The 21422-nt window shown below is 46.1% G+C and overlaps 1 protein-coding gene across 8 annotated transcripts in view; it reads left to right on the top strand.

Moving 5' to 3' along the window:
* plecb (plectin b) overlaps positions 1 to 21422 on the top strand; it is a 93085-nt gene that overhangs the window by 26854 nt on the left and 44809 nt on the right. For 5 of the 8 annotated variants that reach the window (XM_037453083.2, XM_037453082.2, XM_037453081.2 and 2 more), the window contains exons 1-2: positions 16289 to 16442; positions 16583 to 19840. The exons of the other annotated variants lie outside the window; for them this stretch is intronic. In XM_037453083.2, coding sequence (XP_037308980.2) covers positions 16618 to 19840 — 3223 coding nt within the window. In that variant the 5' untranslated portion in view covers positions 16289 to 16442; positions 16583 to 16617. Of the gene's footprint in view, positions 1 to 16288; positions 16443 to 16582; positions 19841 to 21422 lie in introns of those variants that run through there. 8 annotated transcript variants of the gene reach the window in all.

Genomic DNA, 21422 nt, shown 5'->3' with positions numbered 1-21422 from the left:
CGTCCAGCTGGGAAGAGGCTCCGGGGAAGATCCAGGACCAGGTGGAGAGATTATATCTCTTCACTGGCCTGGGAACGCCTTGGGATGCCCCAGTAAGAGCTGGTAGATGTGGGAAAAGGGAAGTTTGGGGTCCCCTGCTGGAGGCTGTTGCCCCCAGCGACCCGACCCCGGATAAGCGGTTAAGGATGAATGAATTGATTTGGATTACTTTGATAATGCAACTGTTAAATGTGAACAGATTGAAATATATTTAGGAAACAACCCTCTGAACATCATTGGTAAATGTCAATATAAAGTGGCATAAAATAGAAATAGTTTGTACAAATACATCTCAATATTACTTAAAGTAAATAAAGTTTAATTCCACTACTGCTCATTTGCGTTGAAACGGTTGTTACAGTAGCTTGGATAAAATCAAAATAATTCTACTTGGCTACAGGATCCAGAGAAAGACTTGATGTTATTCCGCCCACACACATTCCTTGTTTGATCTTTGATCAGATACATCCAGCTGCCAAAAAAGGCAACAGTTTGACCCAAAGCTGCTTGTCAGGAGAATGGAATGAGCCTCGGGTTAACTAAGGATCAAATGAGAATGTGAACCGAATTTGGAAGGAGAGTTGATTATTTGACTGACCTTAAAGGCAGCCGGTGTGATTGTTATACGAGTATAGGAGGTGTGATTTGAAGTCCGTCCCGGTCTGCATCCGTGCCAGGGTTTGATTTTCCCAGGAACTGCTTCATAGATGTTAGGAAGTGATTAGCTGACCTACGTTTAATTTATTTGCATTTCTTTATCAAAAGTGATCCATCATTGATCATCAGTCTTAAAGACTCCATATTGTAACTCCCGTCTGTAGGATTACGATCTGTATAGGTTGCAATCACTCCAAGAATGTATGCATTAGCACTTATCTTTTCTCTTTCTCATTTCTGCCATTCTGAAAAGAGAAAAATATTTGGTTTTCTCCTGGCTGCCCCCCCCCCCCCCAGAGTCTTCAATTGAGTGAATAGGAAGTGTTTTTTCCCCATAGAGCAATTCATTCATTTGAATCTGGATTGTGTCAATATGGTGAAGGTTGTATATTATACCGATATGCACTCTCCTCCTGAGGGAGGTATCCGACCCCTTAAAGGTACTCACGATACAACAATAATAAAAACAATGTCTGATTGTCATCAACTGTTGATCTGTTGATCTTCTGTGAAGGTCTGAACTGTTTGGTGAGTCTTGACGATGTGAGAAAATAGCTCCCTTTTTTCCTAGTAGTCTGTCCCATGGGAAGCACATCAAAATCCTCCTTCCCCTGCGTGTTACAGCTTCACATTGTTATTCTCACTACGGCACCTCAGCACATGCTCCGCGTGTCCGTTTCGACCCCCCGTTGTCCAAAGTCCCTTCGGTGATTTGTACACAATCCAGAACATTCCTCTGACATAGTTATCCCGACGTCCCTGCTAGGAAATGCATCATGGGTAGTTTCCCCTCTCTGTTTTTGAGCTATTTTTGGTGATTATGAGACCCGGGGGAGACCTTTTAAAGTTGGGCCGACCCACAGCTGTGATTTGAATAATCGGACGCAGGACAGAAACCTGCCCTCTTCTCTTCCTCATGTTGACTATTTTCTCAAGAAGTGAAAACTGGTGTGTGTGTGTACACACACACACACACACACACACACACACACACACACACACACACACACACACACACACACACACACACACACACACACACACACACACACACACACACACACACACACACACACACACTTGTGTGTCCAAGCATCAGAACAGTGCAAAGCTCCTCCCTTGTCCCCTCCTCTTTTCTTCCCCACCTAAAAACGGTCTTCTCAGTCACGAAACACACTGTGTGTGTGTGTGTGTGTGTGTGTGTGTGTGTGTGTGTGTGTGTGTGTGCGCGCAACCATAGCAATAATATGGAGGACGTCGTTTTTTTTTTTACAATTTACTTTCTACTCCTGAGGGAAGAATCTGTTTCCTTTGTTTCTTTGTTCCAACAAGGTTTGAAAAGCCAGCCGTAGGGTTTAGTGCTGGACGCTGCAAAGTGGGTTCGTCCTAAACTTGGTAGTAATGGTAAGAGTGACCCAAAGCAGGGAGCTGGAGGATGAAGAAACACACAAAGTCACACGGTGATTCTCCGCCATTTAGACCTATTGTTAGTATGAAGATAATGTCTAGAGCAGCTCTACGTGTTTAATATCAGCATCTTAAGCTTAAACACTGAATCATTTTGCCAATAAAGAAAAGACAGTTATCATCTGCAGTAAGCATTAAAGTGATTTTTGACTGGGCGGCACAATGTGAACACTTTGACGTCCGATTGAAGTACAACGACTATACAAGTAGCTACTATTTAAACCGAGAAGGGCCATTATCCTTTAAAAGCATATAAATACTTAAAACGGGGGCTTCGCTCACAGCTCTGTGTCTCCTGGGTCCACTCCATGTCTCCAGGTCGGGTTAATGTGTGTGCTGCTATGCTGCGGATTGAGAATTCGCGTTTAATCATTGACCTGTTACATTCAGTCAAACACACGGCGACTACACCTTTTCTATTTACTCTCCACTCCGGTCGGACTTTATTCAACATGTTGGCTCTTTCAGAGGCTGCGAAGCTTCCACCTGCGCCACCTTTAAAGACGTAGTTAGGTGCACTGACTGCATGCATGTACCAGGCTTAACTTCGCCACTCTTTCAGCCGCTGACACTCGTGCTTTTTGTTACACACACACACACACACACACACACAGAAGGCAGAAACCTGCACGAAAAGCTTGCATTTAGCCTCACGGCACAACCCCTGGAGTGACTTTAATCCCTCAATCATACATTCAGTCTGTGCCGGTGTCACATTTAACCTGATCCTTGCGCTCCTGTTCTCCGGTTGTTCCCTTTCAACCTGACGCCCTCGTTTTGCCCTTTGTTGAAGCTTCAAAAATGTGAGCTCTTAGTTTCAAAGACCTCAGCCCTGTACACACACACACACACACACATGCACACACACACATTAGTACATCCACACACACACAAACAGAAGTGTTTTTATGGACGGCGGCTGTGACCCGGGAAGAAGAAGTGGGTGGGGAGGGATCAGTTGATATACACAGTGGGACGTGTTTGAAGGAGAGAGAGAGAGAGGGGGAGAGAGAGAGAGAGGGGGGGGGTCCGGCGTCACACACTCGGATCAAAAAAGAGAGGGAGTGGAGAAAAAGCTGTCGGAAAGGTGGGGTGGTGGGGTGGGGGGGGGTGGCAAAGTTCTTGACTGCTAAATTTCCAGCATGGAGTCCTTCTGCTCGAGCAAAGGTAAGCGAGCCGTCGTGTGTACTTTGACAGTGAGCCGAACCGAGAAGGAGGGAAGCCAACAGGTAAAGTGATACAGGTGGAGAGCATTAGGAGCGGGTAAGGGGGTGGGGGGGGGATCAGACTGCAGAGAGCTACAGAGCTGCATGAAGCGCCTAGCAGGTGTCCGTCCGGCCCGATTCAATGATTTACCTGCTGCCTTGTTTGACAAGGACAGCGAAACATTTATATAACCAGTACTGAAAAAATGTATTGATGATCATCGACTATTTCTCAAGGAATAATTCCTCAAATTTGCTGGTTCAATCTTTACAGATCTCTTTTCACATATACTATTTGAAGCCATTTGAATATTATCTTGGCTTCTGGAAAGTACAGTTTAGCTTTTTATTCTTGACATTTTGCTAAAAAAAAAAAAAGGATGATTTGATTTCAACACATTCATCAATAATCTATGAAAGCATATAGTGGGCTTAGCACCTTAGCTGGTAGTAACATGGGTAGTGAATTCAATCAAAAGCAGTGAAAACACAGACCCCGGATGGCCAGTGCCATGCTGTTGTACTTTCAGCACTGTAGATCTAGTAGGTTTGGGGGGGGGGGGGGGGGGGTCACGATAATGCATTAAAAGATGCATGATAGTAAACAGTTGGCATTCATCTCTGTTCTCGTAATGCAGCATCAGAAATGGGTTCAAGCTTTCGAGGTCACTCCGCAGTCGCTCCCTAAAATCGCCCGTTCATGCAGGCGTTTTAGCAGCACTAACGCGCATCAGCGCTCTGCTGAGTGTGATGCTGCCGACTCTCAGTCCAGAGACCACAAGGGAGGGTAATTCAACCCCCCCCCCCCCCCCCCCCCCCCCTTCAAAGGCGTTTTGCTGTCACACTCTCTGTGATTACCGAGGAAGGAATTCCCTCAAAGACGTCTCACAGAGGAGGAAGAAGAAGTAGGGCGCCGTCAGTTAACGTCTGCGTCTGGCCAATGGGGGTTTGTCTGTGTGCCAGTGACTGCAGGACTGAGATGCTGAGGTGGTTGGAGAGGAGTAGATCACAGTCTGCCCCCCAAAGAGTATTTGCCATCAAATAAGATTCCTACATCACTGCAAAATGTCACTACTCACTGTAGAGTTTGTTTTCTTCGACCATTGAAGAAATACCCTCGGCAATCAGACTATTTTACAGTCTTTTACTTTTCATGGTTAGTAAGTGTTTGAAAAAAATAATACAGTTTTTAAAGATGATTTAATTTGTAGTAAACTCCCCCAGTGATTTTGTCATTTCTGGTGATTTTCCGAGTCATCTTGAGTTCTGTTTTGACACCAAATATTTATTCGAAGTCCTGTATTATAAATTGAGTGTGAAAATGGGCAAAGATCCATTGACTGACTATCCTGAGCTGCATTGTTGGATCCAGTGTTTTTCATAATTGACACTCGGGATCGGACTAGTAATTATAGGATAGTGGCTATCTCTGATTTAAACAATTTGACTTGCAGTTTTGACTCTTGCAGTCATCCAACTTTGTTTAAGTGCAGGTACTTTTTATCTTTATACGTATTTTTACTACCTCTCCCTGACTTCAGTAAAGTAGAGCCGCTCGGCACACAGCGACGTCACCAAACAATTGCATCCTTTAGCAATCAACACAAAAAATCAAGCGGAATGGACCCATTTTCTACGTGGCCAGACTCTGTGGTAGACATGTCCCCTTAACGAACCCCATCCATCGCATGACTAATTAATGGCTGAGAGGTTTTTTTTCTTACAAAGTAGTGCTTTCCTGTCCCATGATGTTGTCCTTGATTCGCACATTTTGAAGACGTCACTCTCCGGCAGCAGGGCGTCCATCCAGGAAACGGATGCTTCCTCTCACACGCTGTTGATCTGTGTATTTATTTGATGAGTCCCCAAGCTAACAACACAATGTGGTATCACATGTAGCGTATCGTACGAGCAACACAAGGCAGCTTTGTTATATAATAATAATGTGAAGCCTAATAAACCTTTTTAATTAATTCTCCTTATTTTAAAATGTCACCTTTGTGCAATCTTTTCCTACAAAGTAATAAGATGATTGGACTCATGTTTAGAAGATCCTGAAGAAGACATAAGACAAGCTGCAAAATGTGGGGCTTAAAATGAATCCATGTGACCTTTAAAGCGGACCACTAAAATGTAATCGTCCTGACCATAAATTAATAGTTTAATGTGTCAAATATTTACCTTGAGTACTCACCATAAACACTCGGGGCAGTCAGCTTTTTTTAGACGCCTCATGTCACGAGGTGAAGATTTAGCTCCGTGTTGGTTACTAAGGAGAAACACTATAGTGCTGATGGTGCTCACATGCACAGGAAACTACTGGTGTCCATGTTGGGAATGTTCTACACAGTAGTGGAGCGATGTGGGTGGTAAGTGCTCGGGGGGGCCGACTGGAAAGGACCCCAGCGTGAAGGTCAAATCTGACTCTCCGAGTGTTTTAAGCTTGAACCTTACATTGTTTTTCCTGCGTTGCAATTCTAATCATTTTCTTATTGAGCAGTGCCTAAAACGTGTATCTGGTACACGCTAGAGTAGCGGAAGGTGAACCATCCACTAAAAGCAGCAAAGTTCTGCATTCAAAACCTCAAGGAAAAGCAAAGATATCAGAAGTACAATTAGTATTTGCTGCATTGGTTGAACTCCTTTTATATGCTTTCAGGTAGTTTAATCCAGAGCAATGCTTCATATTCTATAGATCATTACATGTTGGCATGGAAACATGTATGTTATTAAAAACATTTTTGATTTGGAGATACATTTTTTACTGGTCAGGACAGGGACGATAAACCTGCAAAAGTGTAATGGAAGGTATAAAGGAGAAAACATGGCGCACAAATTCATTTTGTACAGGAAAATTGTGCCATTAACTCAGTTACATTCCTCCAATGACTGCTCTATTAAAATTGATTCACACAGCAGGTCTGGCTGTGAATATTCAGCACCAATGTTCCCTTTAACCCTGTGCTCGATGAATTATTATATCTGATAAGCTATCAAAGTGTCAGTGTGTCCACATGAGTCATTCTGCACACCATAAGTGAGTCTGAAAGGTATGGTGACCCTGCTGAAATAGTTTTTACCATCATGCATTGCGGGACCACACTTGCTTTTGTTCTTCGTGTCCAGTAGATGGTGATATTACCCAGGAAACTTGACTCTGTGCAGCCAAATTCTCGAGATCAAGGTCTCTCCTCACTTTGGTGCAAAAATCCCTTCATCTGCCGTGAAGGTCCCCCCCCCCCCCCCCCCACCCCCCCGAGGCTCCCAGAGCGCGGTGATGAATGCGTAACTGAGCTCTTTGTTGGACAGCCGTTCAAACCCGAGTGTTCCAGCGTCTCTTCACTTGCTCTCTGATTTAACCCTGCTGGTTCCAGTTCAACACATGTGTCCATGAGAGATGTAGTAACTTCACCCAAACTTTTTTTTTCTTTTTTTTTTTTTTCTCCTATTTTTACTCATCACAGGTGTGCGTATACTCACACTCGTTTTCTCTTTCTGTTTTTTCAGGTGAGTGCCTCTCCTCGGTCGGTGGTTTCTTTGTTGTCGGAGGATGGTCCGGAACATGTGATCTTCTGAACCAATAAGTACTGCACGCATTTATTAAAGAGATACGTGTTTGAGCTTTGAATGTCACATTTCCCCCAATGACATGGTCAGTGACAGATGCTCTGTGCTGATCACTTTAAACCATCATACGCTTCAACTGCTGACCAGAGCTCGGTCCAGACCTCCCCTCACAGGCCATGGTTTACTTCAGAAGTACCTCTGGAAGTCTTCACACCGAGTAAGACAAACCAGCGGCTGGCATGCGATACCTGGGTGTAGCTAAGGGGAGAAATGCCATTAGATGCTGCTAGGATGAATGTGCAGGGTTGTTGGGGGGGGGGGACGGACAATGCCAGCTCAGATACTAGTAGATAAGTAAAAATGCCAAGAATGGGTGTGTGTGTGCGCGCGGGTGTTGGTCTTCAAAGTCGGCAAACTTGTGTCGGTGTGTCTTACTGTGGGCGTTTAGGAACGAGGGGGGGGCGGGCCATGTGACAGCACAGATATCTCTCTGCCCCTAGCTTGAGTGACTTGTCACAACGCTCTTTAGAAAGAGAGATCATTCCACCTGATAAAACTGGTTCGGCTGCCCCTTCAATGGGCCATTCGCCGCTCGCATGGTGTGTAATCCCCCCGCCCCCCCCCCCCCCCCCCAGCTTTGCCTGGAGGGTCTACTGTTAGCACCTTGTCGGGAATGAGTGCACGCAACTCAGCCGTCCACACAGATCCTTGCGTTCGGTGCGTTCATGGATTCACAAGCTGCAAAAACAGTCTGAGGGGAGCAGGTTGCTGCCTGTAGTTACTATCAGACAAATACTGTTACCTGTCAGGGCTTTACACTTTTTAGACCCTCTTTTGCCATTCTCCAGTGTATTGTTCAGTGTTGGAGCAGCTCCTGCTCACTGGCTTTTGGTTATAATTCGGGAAGACAAGCTGCCCATTGTTTTGGGGCTTTTATTTCTCTCACTTTCTAGTAGGTGTCAGGGTGGAAACACAGGATGTGGAGTCAGCTCAGCAATGCTGATGGGAATAAGCAACGAAAGAGAAAGAGCAACAAGCATCTCACGCGGCAGTGAGGACACTTGGGTAGAAACTAGACACACCAGTAGCCTGAATTTGATACAAAATTCATAACAATTGACATGGCAACTCGATCGTTAGGCCCTATTCTATGCGTCGGTTTGCCTCCAGGGTGTTGTACTCTGAGCACGCACCTGAACAGACCTCATACTGCATTGTTCCAGCAGCACAGCAGCTCTGGGTGTGGTGTATTCATTTCCTTGGACTCTTGCCCAGTCTCAAAGACAATGCTCTCTGAAATAAAGGTTCAGCCTTATGCTTAGAACTAGAACGTGGAATAATTCAAGGTAAAAACACTGGATGTGACTGACTCAATCGGTCGCATCGTTGCAAGAAAGAACACGTTAGTTTGCATTTTTTTTTTTTCAACCCATTTAAGTACACTGTGCTGCACAGGGGCTGTCAATCACATACATCAAGAGCATTCCTTTAGTTCATGAGTTTCTGGAGCACACAAACATTTCGTCAGAGAGAATGTTCTGTTCTTTCTGCATACCTGTCTGCAACGGCACCATTGGGTCCACGCCTCTCAGGCGGCGGGATTTCATTAAAGTAAATCTTGATTTATGATATACCGGATAAGACACAATTGGCGCTCCGGAGGGGCCCTTCTTGGTGACTTTCTTGCACGTGTAAATATGTCACCCTTCAGAAGTTCGTTCATTCCAAACGCCACGGCTCTTGTGTCGCTCTCCCACACGCCGGAGCACCGCGAGCCCTCTTGTGGGTGGTTCCACCCGGTACGTGAATGTCACAGATTATAACCACGGTGAGTCACCGCCGTCTGCAACTACAATCTGACCTACGGGGAGAACAGGCCTTTTCTTCTCTCAGCCACGGACCGCCCTCTCCCCCCTCTGAGGAAAGAATGCCACCGATTCATTCTCTCCAGATGGAGAGCGCCGTTTAATGGTGCAGCGGATAATAAATAGTAAATAATAAACCTGTCGCTGTGGGTGTGCGTGCGTACGTGCGTGGGAACATGTGCTAGTACGTGAGTACTCACCTGTGTCTTGTTTGGTGTGGGTGCAATTGGAGGCTGACCGTCAGGGTGCCGGTCTATTAATACAGCTCACCCCTCTTCAGGTTACAATGCAAATCCTTAGTTGTGGCAGCAAGAGCCCGGATCCTGTGTCAGGTTTTGTTGTTTGATAGCCCGGGTTGCCCGTGGCAACACCCTGTCCACGTGTCCCAGAGACCTCAACCGCGGATGGGCACATGGTATTTGACTAACGTGTGGGCTGCGTTGCTACAGCAACCAAAGCCTGGCATGGCCACACCCATGTGTGGTTTGCAGACGCTGAGTCATTGATCAAACAGTCCTGAACATTGTTTAGGATGGTTTCATATTTATGCAGATGTTTCCCCTACTGTGCTTTTTGCACACAATCACATCTTTAAGGAAGTGTGAATGAGCTGGTCAAAAGTCTGTATGGCACAAAGTGGTTGTCTCCGGCAGGCACTGCCAGACCTGTTGCTCCAGCCATTTTAAACCCTCCTCACTAACCAGACTGGACCTCCATTTTGTGAAGGTCCACCTCCATTTGAGTATAACTGCAAATCACTAATACCTAATGGATAGGTTCACATCTATACACAACTCACATGTTTGTATTTTTGTTTCTGTCTTTTTTTTTATTCCTAGCAAGGGCCATAACAATAATCAAGATTATTTAACATTCACATTTAAACAAATAGAGCAATGCCTTCACTTACACATTATGTTGCATTCCTGTAGACTTGTAGTAAGCACCCTCTTTTTATGTTGCTTATTAATATACAGTATATTACTTTTCTACTACGCATTGCGATCTTAAGGAGATGTTCACAGCTCGCTGCCTATGGGGCGACGTTTGTAAAATGTTGCACGTACTAAAATCCTGCGCAGCTTTGGTACATTTAGCATTATCATATGAAAACAAAAGCAGGACAATATTCATATGTTACTTTTTCTAACATTTAGAGAGAAATTCATGTAAATACATGCAATAACTTTTCCAAGGATAATGTGTGGCATTAAAACAAAGTTGTTAAATGTAAATGTTAAATATAAATGTAAATGTTAAATGTTAAGTCTAAACCCTTGGGACCATCCAATATTTTACATTTACATTTAATATTTATATTATTTAACAACTTTGTGTTACTACCAAACATTATCCTTGGAAAAGTCCTTATTTTCTGTGCCACATTGGTGTGTGAAGTGACACTTGTGACATTTGTTTAAAATCTTCCTTTGCATATCTAGTCTGGATCCGTATTTCAAAACTCTTCACCTCAGGGCCAAGGATGACATTTGCCTTTTTAAGCCCTCTGCACGTTAGTCTGAACAAGGAGTGTTTCCTCCTGGCTCTGTCTGAACGCTATCTCTTACCCCCCCCCAGGGTCGACTGCACTCCTTGAAGTCAAGCCAGCAATGACAGCACTCAGCATTGTTAGCTGTAACTTTTGGCTCTCGAAATATGGTAACAGTAAATTCCATTGGAGCGCTTCAGTAGCAACGGCCCACTAAGAGCTTAATTGCTCCCCATAAACCAAAGAATAAGTCAGAGTTGGTGTTGGGCTTCTTTGTCTTTCGTGTTTTTTCCATCTAGTTTTCTTGTCCTCTTTTTTTTTTTTTTTTTTTCTTTAGTCCACTTCATTGTAACGTCTGGCGCTGTGATTTGTGTGGTTTCTCGAAACAAGGCACCCAGTGTGTCTCTCCCAGTTAGCGATAGCGTAGATGTATGGGATGTGGAGCAGGGTATCCGGGGCAGCGGAGAGGATGCATCCAGGCAGGCAAGGCCTTTAAGATTTATGGCGTACACGTTTTTCTGCATTTATGGGCCACGGATGAAAAGATGCCCTTGTTCTTTTCCCCACAAACACCCTCCCAACGCTGAATGTACCCCTCCACTCCCTCAGACCCACCTTGCTCCTTCTGGCCAGGCGGCGGGTCTCACGGGGGTGAAAGTAAGGAGTAGCTGTGTGGTGTTGACTGGGTGGTGGAAGCAGAAAAAACAAGCCGTCGGGTTTTGTCGGAGCCACTGAGGCCTTTGTGCAGTCCGATCAAAAGCAACATGGACGGTGGAGATCTTCTTGGAGATCGGTTCTGGCTCAGCCCCAAGAAAGGTAAGAGGCAAACCCGGATCATGAAGGGAAAAAAAAAAAGGAGGCAGTGGGCAAGTGAAGGTTTTGGTCACCACGATGTGTGGCCACGTAAAAGGAGCAACTCGGGAACGTCGGGAGTTATTTTGGGGTTGTCAAGGATCCGTCTCGCTCAACAATAGTTGAGCCACAGCCCCCCTGCATGCTGATTCGGATCCCTGGCCGCCTTTTGGGCCGAGCTGGCGTACAACTCTCCGAGAGGAGAAGGAACGAAAGAGAGCCGGAGGGCTGGTTCGAATTTTCTGTTCAGATGCCACCGCTCTGGAGCCGGCTTGTTTTTGCAGTCTGTGGCTGTTTGCTGGAATCCCACAAAGGGCTGATTTAATTTACGACCGGAAATAACAAATATTGGGCTTTTTGAAAGCAGGGGGAACATAAGATGAGGATGGTTGGAGGGAGGGACACTTTGGCCTCCTCTTCATCCGTCATAGGGAACATTATCCATTATCCATGTCCCGCTTCCGGTTCGTCCTCGTTTGCCCTCTCTCGGGTTGGCACCTGTCCAAGGCTGAGAGGCTGCATGGGGGGGGGCGCTGTGAGGCTGGGCCACCACCGCTAACACAGGACGTGACAGCCTGTTGGAGAGAGTGGGTAAGAACGAAAAGGGACTTGGCACGCATCTCAGGTGCTGCTGCTTATTTTTGGTGGGTAGAGAGGGGGGAAATGACGCATAATCTGGGATTTCACGTCTTTTCCACTCTGGAAAAGGAGAAGTCTGTGTGATCCGGGACTCGAAGGAGCTGAGAACACATGCAGGGCCTGTCATATTTACCCCGATCAGTTGATAGATTTTCCATGTGCAGTTATGCGTGTACTGCTGAGGCAAAAGCCAAAAGGGTTGGTTTTTATTGCTTCTGCTCAAACAGTGGGCTATTCTTTATTTGGGACATTAATACAGTTTTATGTTGCTCAGCTTAAGCTTTTTGATTTATTATTGGACTTTTACGCAGTTACAGTAGGAGACAAAGAAGCCGTGATCTCAAACTGCTTTCAACAACCCTTATATAACTCCAAAGATATTTACAGGGAAAGAAAAAGCGTTTGCAAAGCAGCAAGAGCTGTTGCCATAGCGTCTGATAGCGTGATTGATTTCAGACCCTTACTCTGTCTATTGTTCCTGCCTCTCCGCTCTGACCACAGCTAAGAATGTCCCTCCTTCTCCTGTGAATTTGGGCCTTGTTCTTACGATCCAAGAACAGTAGATTATTTTAAACGCGCAGCAGTGCAAAGGATGCCAAAGACACCTCTCAGTCTCTTTTTTCATGCTCCCCAGCCTCGAACACACAGTGCTTCTTTGTCTCTGGGGCCATTCTGCGGTTCAAGACACTTCTGCGGGATTTGTGTCTGTTGAAACAGTAACATTTGTTGTATAGTGGCCACCTCCTAAAGAAGCTCTAGTCCCTTGTTTAACCACTGAATTAACCCGATTACCCACAGTGCATTTCGTTGCCTTAGTACTTATACCCTGTGCAATGACAATAAAGTTGAATCTAATCTAATCACAGTGGCCCGGGACTTGCAGCGTCGTCCATCTTTCATTTCAAAGGCTAATTTTTCTGCTCGCACAAGCACTTATTGACACTGTTTGAAAGACATGCCGCCAGTCCTCATGCGAGTCAGCGGGTCAAGTTTATATTTACAAACTCCCCCCCCCCCCCCCCCCCCCCCCCCCCAGGGGGCTTTTCGTTCTGTACAATACGCAATGGCTTAGATCTTCAGGTCCTGGACAATGAAATAATTCTGTTTTGTGATAATTTAGCCTTCTTACAACGCGGCCACATTCAAACAGCTCATTGGTGCCCTACTTGTTTATTCCATTTTTTTCTTTTGGTCTATTGTGAGGCACTTTCCCACTAATTTAGTGTATGTGTTTGTATTGCAGTAGCTACTGTAAATTTGATTAATTACTTCATAATTTATTCATTGAGGACAAATGAGGCAGCCGATCAGCGTCTCGGCCGACGAAATAGGGAAAAACGAAAAAGACAGACCAATTACTGCTTTGGGGATAACCCCCCCCCCCCGCCTCCATTTAAAGCCGTTTACAAACCTTTTCTATCTTTAGTAGAATCCTTGGTCAGATGTGCTTGTAGTCAGCCCTGTCAGGGGCCTCAGCTGTCCCTCACTGTGGTGGTGGGGAGGGGGGGGGGGGTCACTCGTGACTCCAAATCCAGCCAGTGGACAGAGCTTCCCAAATGAATGTTGTGCCGATTAAAAGGGCTGCAACGCAGGTCATGATATATGTTGGTGCCAACCATTCGAAAGAAGATGTCCCTCTCTGTGACAACTCAATGGTCCTATAAAAAGCAAACCCGTACACGTTATAAACGGCACGTATAACCCGAGTCATACGTGCCGTTTATTAGGAGGACTCATCCTTCTGACATGCTTCTTCAGTTCTTAACTTTGCACTAACTTCTGGTTACGTCAGCGCATAATATTAGTAGGCAAGAAGGGCTCTGCTGAGCCTGCTTTGCCTGAAAGTGGCTGAGGTGGCTTGGATCTGATAACCGGATGGAGGGCGAGGGTGCAGGACCAGTAGACCACGGAGCACCAGGCCTTCACAGTTTGGTGGTGACAAGTCTATTCTGGGACATTGTCAAAGCAGAAGTGCACCAGGAAACTGTTCTTCCCCAAAGTCGTATTACTCCTTTATTTGCTTCAATCAATCAGATCATGTTTCCATTTGCAGCTGTCTGCTGCTGTTTATAGACGTAACGACATCGGACCGCTACTAGTTCTATAGTGAGCGTTCCCTCTTGAGATTCTATTTCTAATGATTTATTATGTTGCTACCGCCACCGTTATACCCTCACACAGCTATTGTAACCACCGGGTCACTGTTAAAAGCAGCGGCGCCACGTTCATAGACCAGGGTTCGTCAGGCCGCTCGGGACTATAGGAAACAGAAGAGCACTCGGCCCCGAGCCAGAAGTTTGAAGTTCACTGAGCACATTGTCCATAAACAGTGCATGAAATCACACTGATATGGGGCCAGGAGATCAGAGCACCATGCATGGTGATGCAGATTACCCCAATATTAACACTCAGTGGACTGTCTCTTTGTAATTGGCTATTTTATGGGTTGAGTAATAACGTACACTTATACACTTGCAGATTCACACATGCTGCTACCACCACACCGCAAGTCAATCGTAAAACATACGTTTTGCAATACAAAGGAATGCCTGTCTTAAGCCCTAAAGGATCGTCCCCCCTACTGAAAACTCCTTCAAACTGTCACTCTGAGTCATTTACTTCAGATGCTCAACCAACAATTTCACAACATGTACAGGATACAGCATACCTGCTATAGGCGGAGTACACTCAGGGTCTACTAGTCTGACTGCACTGATACTAACGAACTGTTGAATGACAGGATTTTTTTTTATCGCACGTAGGAGACACCCAGTACCAGTCAAAAGTTTGGACGCATCTTCTCATTCAATTTAATGAGAAAGTGTGTCCAGACATTTAACTCTCACCACAGTAGCCAAAAACTTTTTTCATCATGTTCATATTTAATATTTGTCTGTTGTTTTACGCACGTAAATCTGTAATGTTGCCTTCCAATCATTTTGAATATTCTTCATTTTCTTTATTGCTATCAACAATGTTTGACAATTTACAAATAGTTTTTTTTAGATCCCGGTGTCTCTTTGCAAATAGCATAGAGCAGGCCGGATTAATGACAGTCAAGTCCAACTGTCCAGGTGAACCGACTTGTGTCTGGCTGCCCTTCTGCAGCCCTTAATTAAACAGATATGTGTCTGACTCAGAAGTGGCTTACTACTTTTGACTGTTGCCATAGCAAACAAAGTGAAAACAGTTGTCCCCCAGTGTTTAGATGTGTAAAGAGGGTGTGTGGTTTCAACCAGCAGGCAGAATGCATCATTTCATCGCCGCCACAGTTTCGCAACTGGATCACTGTGTTCCACAGCATGCAATGTACTGCCTCTGCTTCTCAGTGCAAGCTTTTTTTCTTCTTTTCAATTGGGATAAGGGAACAAATCCTTTAGCCTTTTGCTTTTTCAACAATGGCTAGTTTTTATCCCAGTTTGTCTTGGACATTTGGCCCGAGAGGACACTCATCCTGACACAGAGAGACGAACGGGAGACAGATGTCCAGAAGGGAGAAACGATCTAGGGATAGAAATCTGATATCATGTTCCTTGGAGCGCTGGAAAGGTTAGCTATAATGTGCAGCTCTTTATATAGTTGTGCGAGACAGAATCTTTCCAGCCAAGTGGAGCCTGAATGTTGGCCGTCTGAAGCAGCGACACAATCTTAGGGGGCATTACAGCCTGTTGCATCACTTTAATGAGCTGCAATGGAAAACATTAGTTCATGTATTTTCTTTCACTTGGTGTTTTGGTGACATTCCAACAAACACATCTCACTCTCTCACTCTCTCTCTGTTAGAATATATTTGAATATTCAACGGATCATATCAAACTGCCAGTGTGTGGGTCAAACTGTCACGGCGGTATTTCTCCTGACACCAAAATACATTGATGGTGATTTGTATATTTTTCCCCTCAAACGGCATCTTCAACTTTACACACGCAAAAGACTGCATGGCATGAGGTCCGAAAGCCACACCTTGTGCGTAAGGGTAGCCCCCCAGTGATACCTGATCGGCAAATGTGTAAGACTAGACACCATACTCGGTTGATTCATGCCTAGGGGAGGACTAAACTAATCTCTCTTTAGAACAGCTCATTTACTGCATGTGTGTGTGAGTGTGTGTGTGTGAGACACTAAAAGGTATTTGTTTGCCAGTTAAAGTGTGTGTTTGGAGGTGTGTGTACATTATGAAGGAGGCGTGTGTGTTCGTGTGGGGTGGGGTGTTTCTGTAGAAGTCACAGAGCTGCAGAGCGTGTGCTCAGTTCATAGGTGTGTTTCACCTTTCTTTTCACTTTCTGCTTCCTCGATTTCAATCGTCGTTGCCTATGCTTAGTTTGCTTGCTTCCTTCTTCCTGCAGAACTATTTACTTTAGTGAGACTTCTTTTCCGTGCCAGTTTTTTCCTAAGCAATAGAGAGAGAGAGAGTAGGAGGAGCCCGACTAAGAAGTGTGCCTCTCCCTCTCTCTCTCACACACACGCTCTCACACACCACGCTCCCTCTTCCATTCTGTCATTGCCATCTCGGCAGAACGGTGACTGTTCATTCCCAGCCACACGGTGTGTAAGGGGGGAGGAAACAGCATACGTTTACTTTTGTTGAAATCCGATTTCAGAGAGGAATATTCTTGTTTTCTTCACGAAATCCAAAGGATCCTCAAGAACGAGAAAAAGAAAGTAAGATAAAAAGATTTCAAGGATTCGTCCTTTCATATTCTTTCTAATTGAATTCAGAGGCATGTGAGGTGTTCCCATGCGATTCTTGAACAACAGGTCAGCTTGTCTTAATTACGGTCCTTTCATGTTGTGATTTTCAGTTTCGTTTTGAAAGGGCACACTGACACAAAGCACAATGGTTGCTGGAATGCTGATGCCTTTGAGCGAACTGAGGGCCATCTATGAGGCCCTGTTTAAAGATGGTGTCATGGTGGCCAAGAAGGACAAGAGGCCTCAGATCAAGCACCCTGAGCTAGAAGGTGTGAGCAACCTGCAAGTGATCCGTGCCATGGGGTCTCTTAAGTCTCGGGCATACGTGAAGGAGACATTTGCCTGGAGACACTTCTACTGGTATCTGACCAATGAAGGAATTGTTTACCTACGTGACTACCTCCGCCTGCCCGCTGAGATTGTCCCTGCTTCCCTGCAGAGGACCAGGAAGCCACTGGCCATTGGTCACCGGGCTCCAACGGTCCAATCCGTAGAAGGTCCTACATCTTATGTTCCCAAGCCGGGCCGCTGGGGCGACGAGAGCCAGGAGTCTATGACCGAGCGTCAAGGCTACCGACATAAGATGATGGTTCCCGGAGAAAAAGAGAGCTACTCTGATCGGACCCCCAGTTTTAGGGGTCGTCCACCAGCCGCAGAACCAGTCAGGCCAAAAGCATCGTGTGAAGGGGAGGACCAGTCTTTGTTTTGGAGAAGGAACGACTTTAAAAGTGAGGCGGGGATGATGGAGGACAGCAACGTGAGAAGAGTCTCTCGTCAGCACCCTGAGGTGAGCCGTGAGAAGCCAGCGGCGACATCACAGGAGAGACAAGTGTCTGAGGTCCAAAAGGAGAAGGCACCAATGTCTGACCAGAATCAGACATCAGCTCCGAGACAGGATGTGCTGCAGACCACTCTGACATCAGGCTCCTCCAAGACAGCCCTACCATTAATTGTGGCTTCAGGTGCTGCAACATCAAAGATTCCAGCTGAACCCTCTTCCCACAAAACAAGAAAAGAGAAGCTCAAGACCGCCGATGAAAAAGCTTCAACTGGTTCTGTTACAACAAGCAGTTCAGTTATCACAAGGCTTACTGATACAAAGATTAAAGAGGAGAAAACTAAAAAGGTAATCGTGGATCCTACAACTGCAGAGGCTAAGGCTGGAGCAGCAAATTATAAAGCACAGCCCCAAACAGTTATTAAAATGACTGCTGCTGAAAAAAACACCAGTGTCCCTAATGCCACTGCTGCCCCTGTCGTCCCAAAACCTGTCTATGAAGATGTCAAGGAAGAGACAACAAAAAAGGTGACAGTGGATCCAGTTAAGGCTGCAGAAGTCAAGGCTCCAGCTCAAACGGTAACCCAGACAGTGTCTGCTGCTCAGGAAACCTCCAAACGGCCTGCTGCCACTGCCACTTCCGCCTCTGTCATCCAAAAACCTGTCAATGAACCAAAACCTGAAGGAAAAGTTAATGAGGAATCTGTTAAATTGGCTGAAGCGCAGACCCCAGTTGAATCCAAAATAGATTGTGAGAAGGTCAAGAAAACTGCCAAAGTGTCCGGCAGTGAGGAGACCACCAAACCAAAGCCCAACAGTACCACCAGCAAACCCGTAAAGGAGATCTCTCTTGTAAAAGTCACTAATGCGCCCATCGTTGCCAAAGTGACCACAGTGAATCTCTCAGCCAAGCCCAAAACAGATGAAGCGACCCAGAAAACTACTGAAGTGATCGAGTCCTCGGTACTTGAAGTTAAAACTACCATTACTAAAACCACTCTCTCAGCACCTTTGGTCCGTTCTGAAGACGCTAAACCCGTCAAGGGGAGGGCTAGCGAAACAGAGAGCATTACAAAACATGAGAAAAGGGATATAAAGATGACTCCTGATGTCCAGAAAGGGGTCAAAAATGCGGCAGAAGAAACTCTATCCCCTGAATTCAGTCAGATGAATACCACCACCACAGAGGTGGTTGTGGAAACCACACAAATAGCTGAAGGAAGGTCTAAATCAAAAAGGAAGAAAAACAAATCTTCAGAGCACAGTCCTAAGACTATTAATCCTGAGGAACTGCATGACTCTAAGTTGGTGAAGGAAAAACCCTCCACAGACAAAAAGGAACTCTCAAAACAAATAATGATGGAAGTCCCCCAAAAAACTGAGGACCAGACCCCTGAAGGAGCATCCCTACCTTTCAATGAGGTTACAGCTGTGCCCCCAGTAACGCTTGTTGGTGATGCACTAGTAAAAGGCAAGGTTGAGGCATGCAGCGTAGTACCACATGATTCAGTTAAATCTGAGGGAATGACTGTGACTAAAGTGGAAACAGTGACAGTCCAGGAAATAACTCGAGTGGAGCTTATACAATCAAGTTATAACCCCGAGGACAGAAGCCCTGCAGCAGCTTCAGAATCACCCGCGGGCACGAAATCCCTTAATGATAGCGGGAAAGCTGCAGAGGAGTCTTCAAAACGTAAAAAGAAAGGCAAAGGGAAAAAGCAGGCTCAGGCAACAGTATCAGAGGCCATGAACACACAGCCTGGGTTTTTGCCTGAAGCAGAGGCATCGCCCTATCATAACATTACATCATTGCCCAAGGCTCCAGTTAAAGTAAAGGGTGTCACGACCCCTGAAGAGAGCAAACTGAACACATCTGTAAAAAAGAGCCCTGAAGGAATGTGCAGCGAGGAAGCAACGCCGGCAGCAGCTGTGCTCTGTGGGGCCCCAGCGCACAAAGGGGAGGTGGAGCCATCGCGGCTCTCTGCAGGAAAAATCAAGCGGGAGGTTCCAAAAGCGAAAACATCCTCCTCTGTGAGGGTAGCACCCGCAGCCGGGGAACTAGCGTCAGCAGCACCAGCGGCGAGAGCACAGGCACAGGCCGGCCCCCTCCACAAGCAAGAGGAGCCTCCCGCAGTTGCGCAACGCTCGGCCAGTCAGGCAGCAGAGCGCAGCGCGGAGAAAAGTCTCTCGTTCGGCGAGCTCTCCAAGTGGGAGGAAGAGAAGAAGAGGGACTCGGAGGAGGACACACCCTCCGCCTCTGCCACGCCCGCCGCGGCCCAGCTCGACCAGATCAACCTTGGGGACACGGACGAAGACGCCATGAAGAGGAAAATCGTGGTGGTTGAGGAGATAGTGGAGGTGAAGAAGGTTATTGGCCCCGACGGCGCCGGGGACCAATCGCCTCCTCCACCTGTGCCACCTGAGCATGAGGGCGAAGAGCTGGACCAGGATGTCCTGGAACAAATCGCCTTAGAGCGGGCACTTTTGTCGCTGCCGCCGGGGACCAGGGTGCAAGGAGCCTCGCCTGAGGGAACCTGGGACCACTCTCTGGAGGAGCCAGAGGAGAAGACATGGCCACACTTCATTGAAGGTTTGTTTGAATGCCTTCCAATTAACCTGCCTTGCCTTATCTTACTTTCGCTTCGCATGGGACTTAATTGCTCTCACACCAAAGATCCCCACCTTTCTTTGAAGTGCGGGAGGTTGTTACGTTGGGTTTTTAAAGGCGCCTCTCGTGTTGCCCTTCCTCATTGTCATATTCTTAAAGCTGCCCACCGGAGAACATAATCGTCTGACGTCTCTTCCACAGCGTTATTTGAGTTGATTTGCTCACAGTCCGTGGCTTAAAGTTGCATGCTACTCTACTCTACTTTGGGGATGTGGGAAAGAGGATTTTTCTCTTTGGGAGTAGTTTCAGGGAGCTGTTGAGAAGATTCAGTTTGGATGTGGCTTGGTGTTAATGATCCGTGTATTTATATAGATCAAGTGTCAGTAGCGTTCGAGACACTGTTAGATTTCACACAGACATTATAACATTATTGATAATTCTAATTCTGCAAAACACATAATGAACCAAAAGGTTTGTGGAAATGGTGATACACTGAACTATGCACATGTGTCATATCCAGATGATATAATGCAGACAAGGTGGGGCTGTTTGCCTCGCCTGTTCCCTGCAGAGACGGTTGTGTGCGAGCGAAAGCCAGAGGCGGGGGGGGGGGGGGGGGGAGGGGGTGTGGTGCTTTTGGGAACATTTGTTCCCTTTGCTCCAATAGGACTGTCTTCCTCCCACTGTTTCATATGTTGTGGTTGTATCTGCATTTCTCCTTTCAGCTTATCTTGTATGTAAGAGGTAGGCCTTTCCCTTGGTGGGATACGGGAGTTATGAAGACAATGTGATAACGGCAGCATACGATGGATTCCTTTGCCGCATCTGGAGAATAACTCCCTGGAAACGTTTGGCATTGGATGTTAGTTCTGCTGAAGTGAAACTCGTGAATCACCACTCTCCAGCACGTTCACGTGACTCTGGGTTTCTGAATGATGTTTTAACATTTTCCCACTTTGGAAAAGTGATACAGCGTGTTATGGTGACCATTATTTGCCTTTGGGTGTGTAGCAGACGCTTCGCATGGGCGTTGTCTTCTGTGGGTGTGAGAAACGGGACAGAGAGTCAGGAAGTTGGAATAGTGTGCTCACAGGTCTCAGGGTGTGGTTTGGTTCCACTTGTGACAGCAGTTGTGGATTCAATTAACAGCCTGGACCATGGATCCAATCTGTGGTAATCATCGGGACACAACACACAAAGAAACATTATGAGAAATGTTTCCATTTTATTTTTAATTATGGAGTTCTATGGTGCTATCAGATCTGGACACAGCGATGCCAGTCTATCAGATGACCATAGTGTCGAGTGACCCACTGCTGACATCTGCTGTCCATAGCAAACCAGTGTCATCAGTCATTTGGTCATCAGACCAAATGCTACAGCTATGATTGTTGCACCAAAAGCACATTTCACGTCAAGTAGCTTTGCTGTAGCCAGCTTTTTGCACCATTGCCAAAGCAGTTCCTTCCTCATGTGACCGCAGATGTGTTGTAGGAGCGGGTGGTGGTTTATATTTGTACCATCTTCTTGATCCTCCCGAGTGTGGTGTTCTATGTGTGTTAGC

This window comes from Pungitius pungitius, chromosome 11 (genome assembly GCF_949316345.1).
Source record: "Pungitius pungitius chromosome 11, fPunPun2.1, whole genome shotgun sequence".
NCBI classification, from domain to species: Eukaryota; Metazoa; Chordata; class Actinopteri; order Perciformes; family Gasterosteidae; genus Pungitius; species Pungitius pungitius.
Note: the sequence above shows the minus strand (reverse complement) of the source record. Positions and strands in the feature narration are given on the sequence as shown.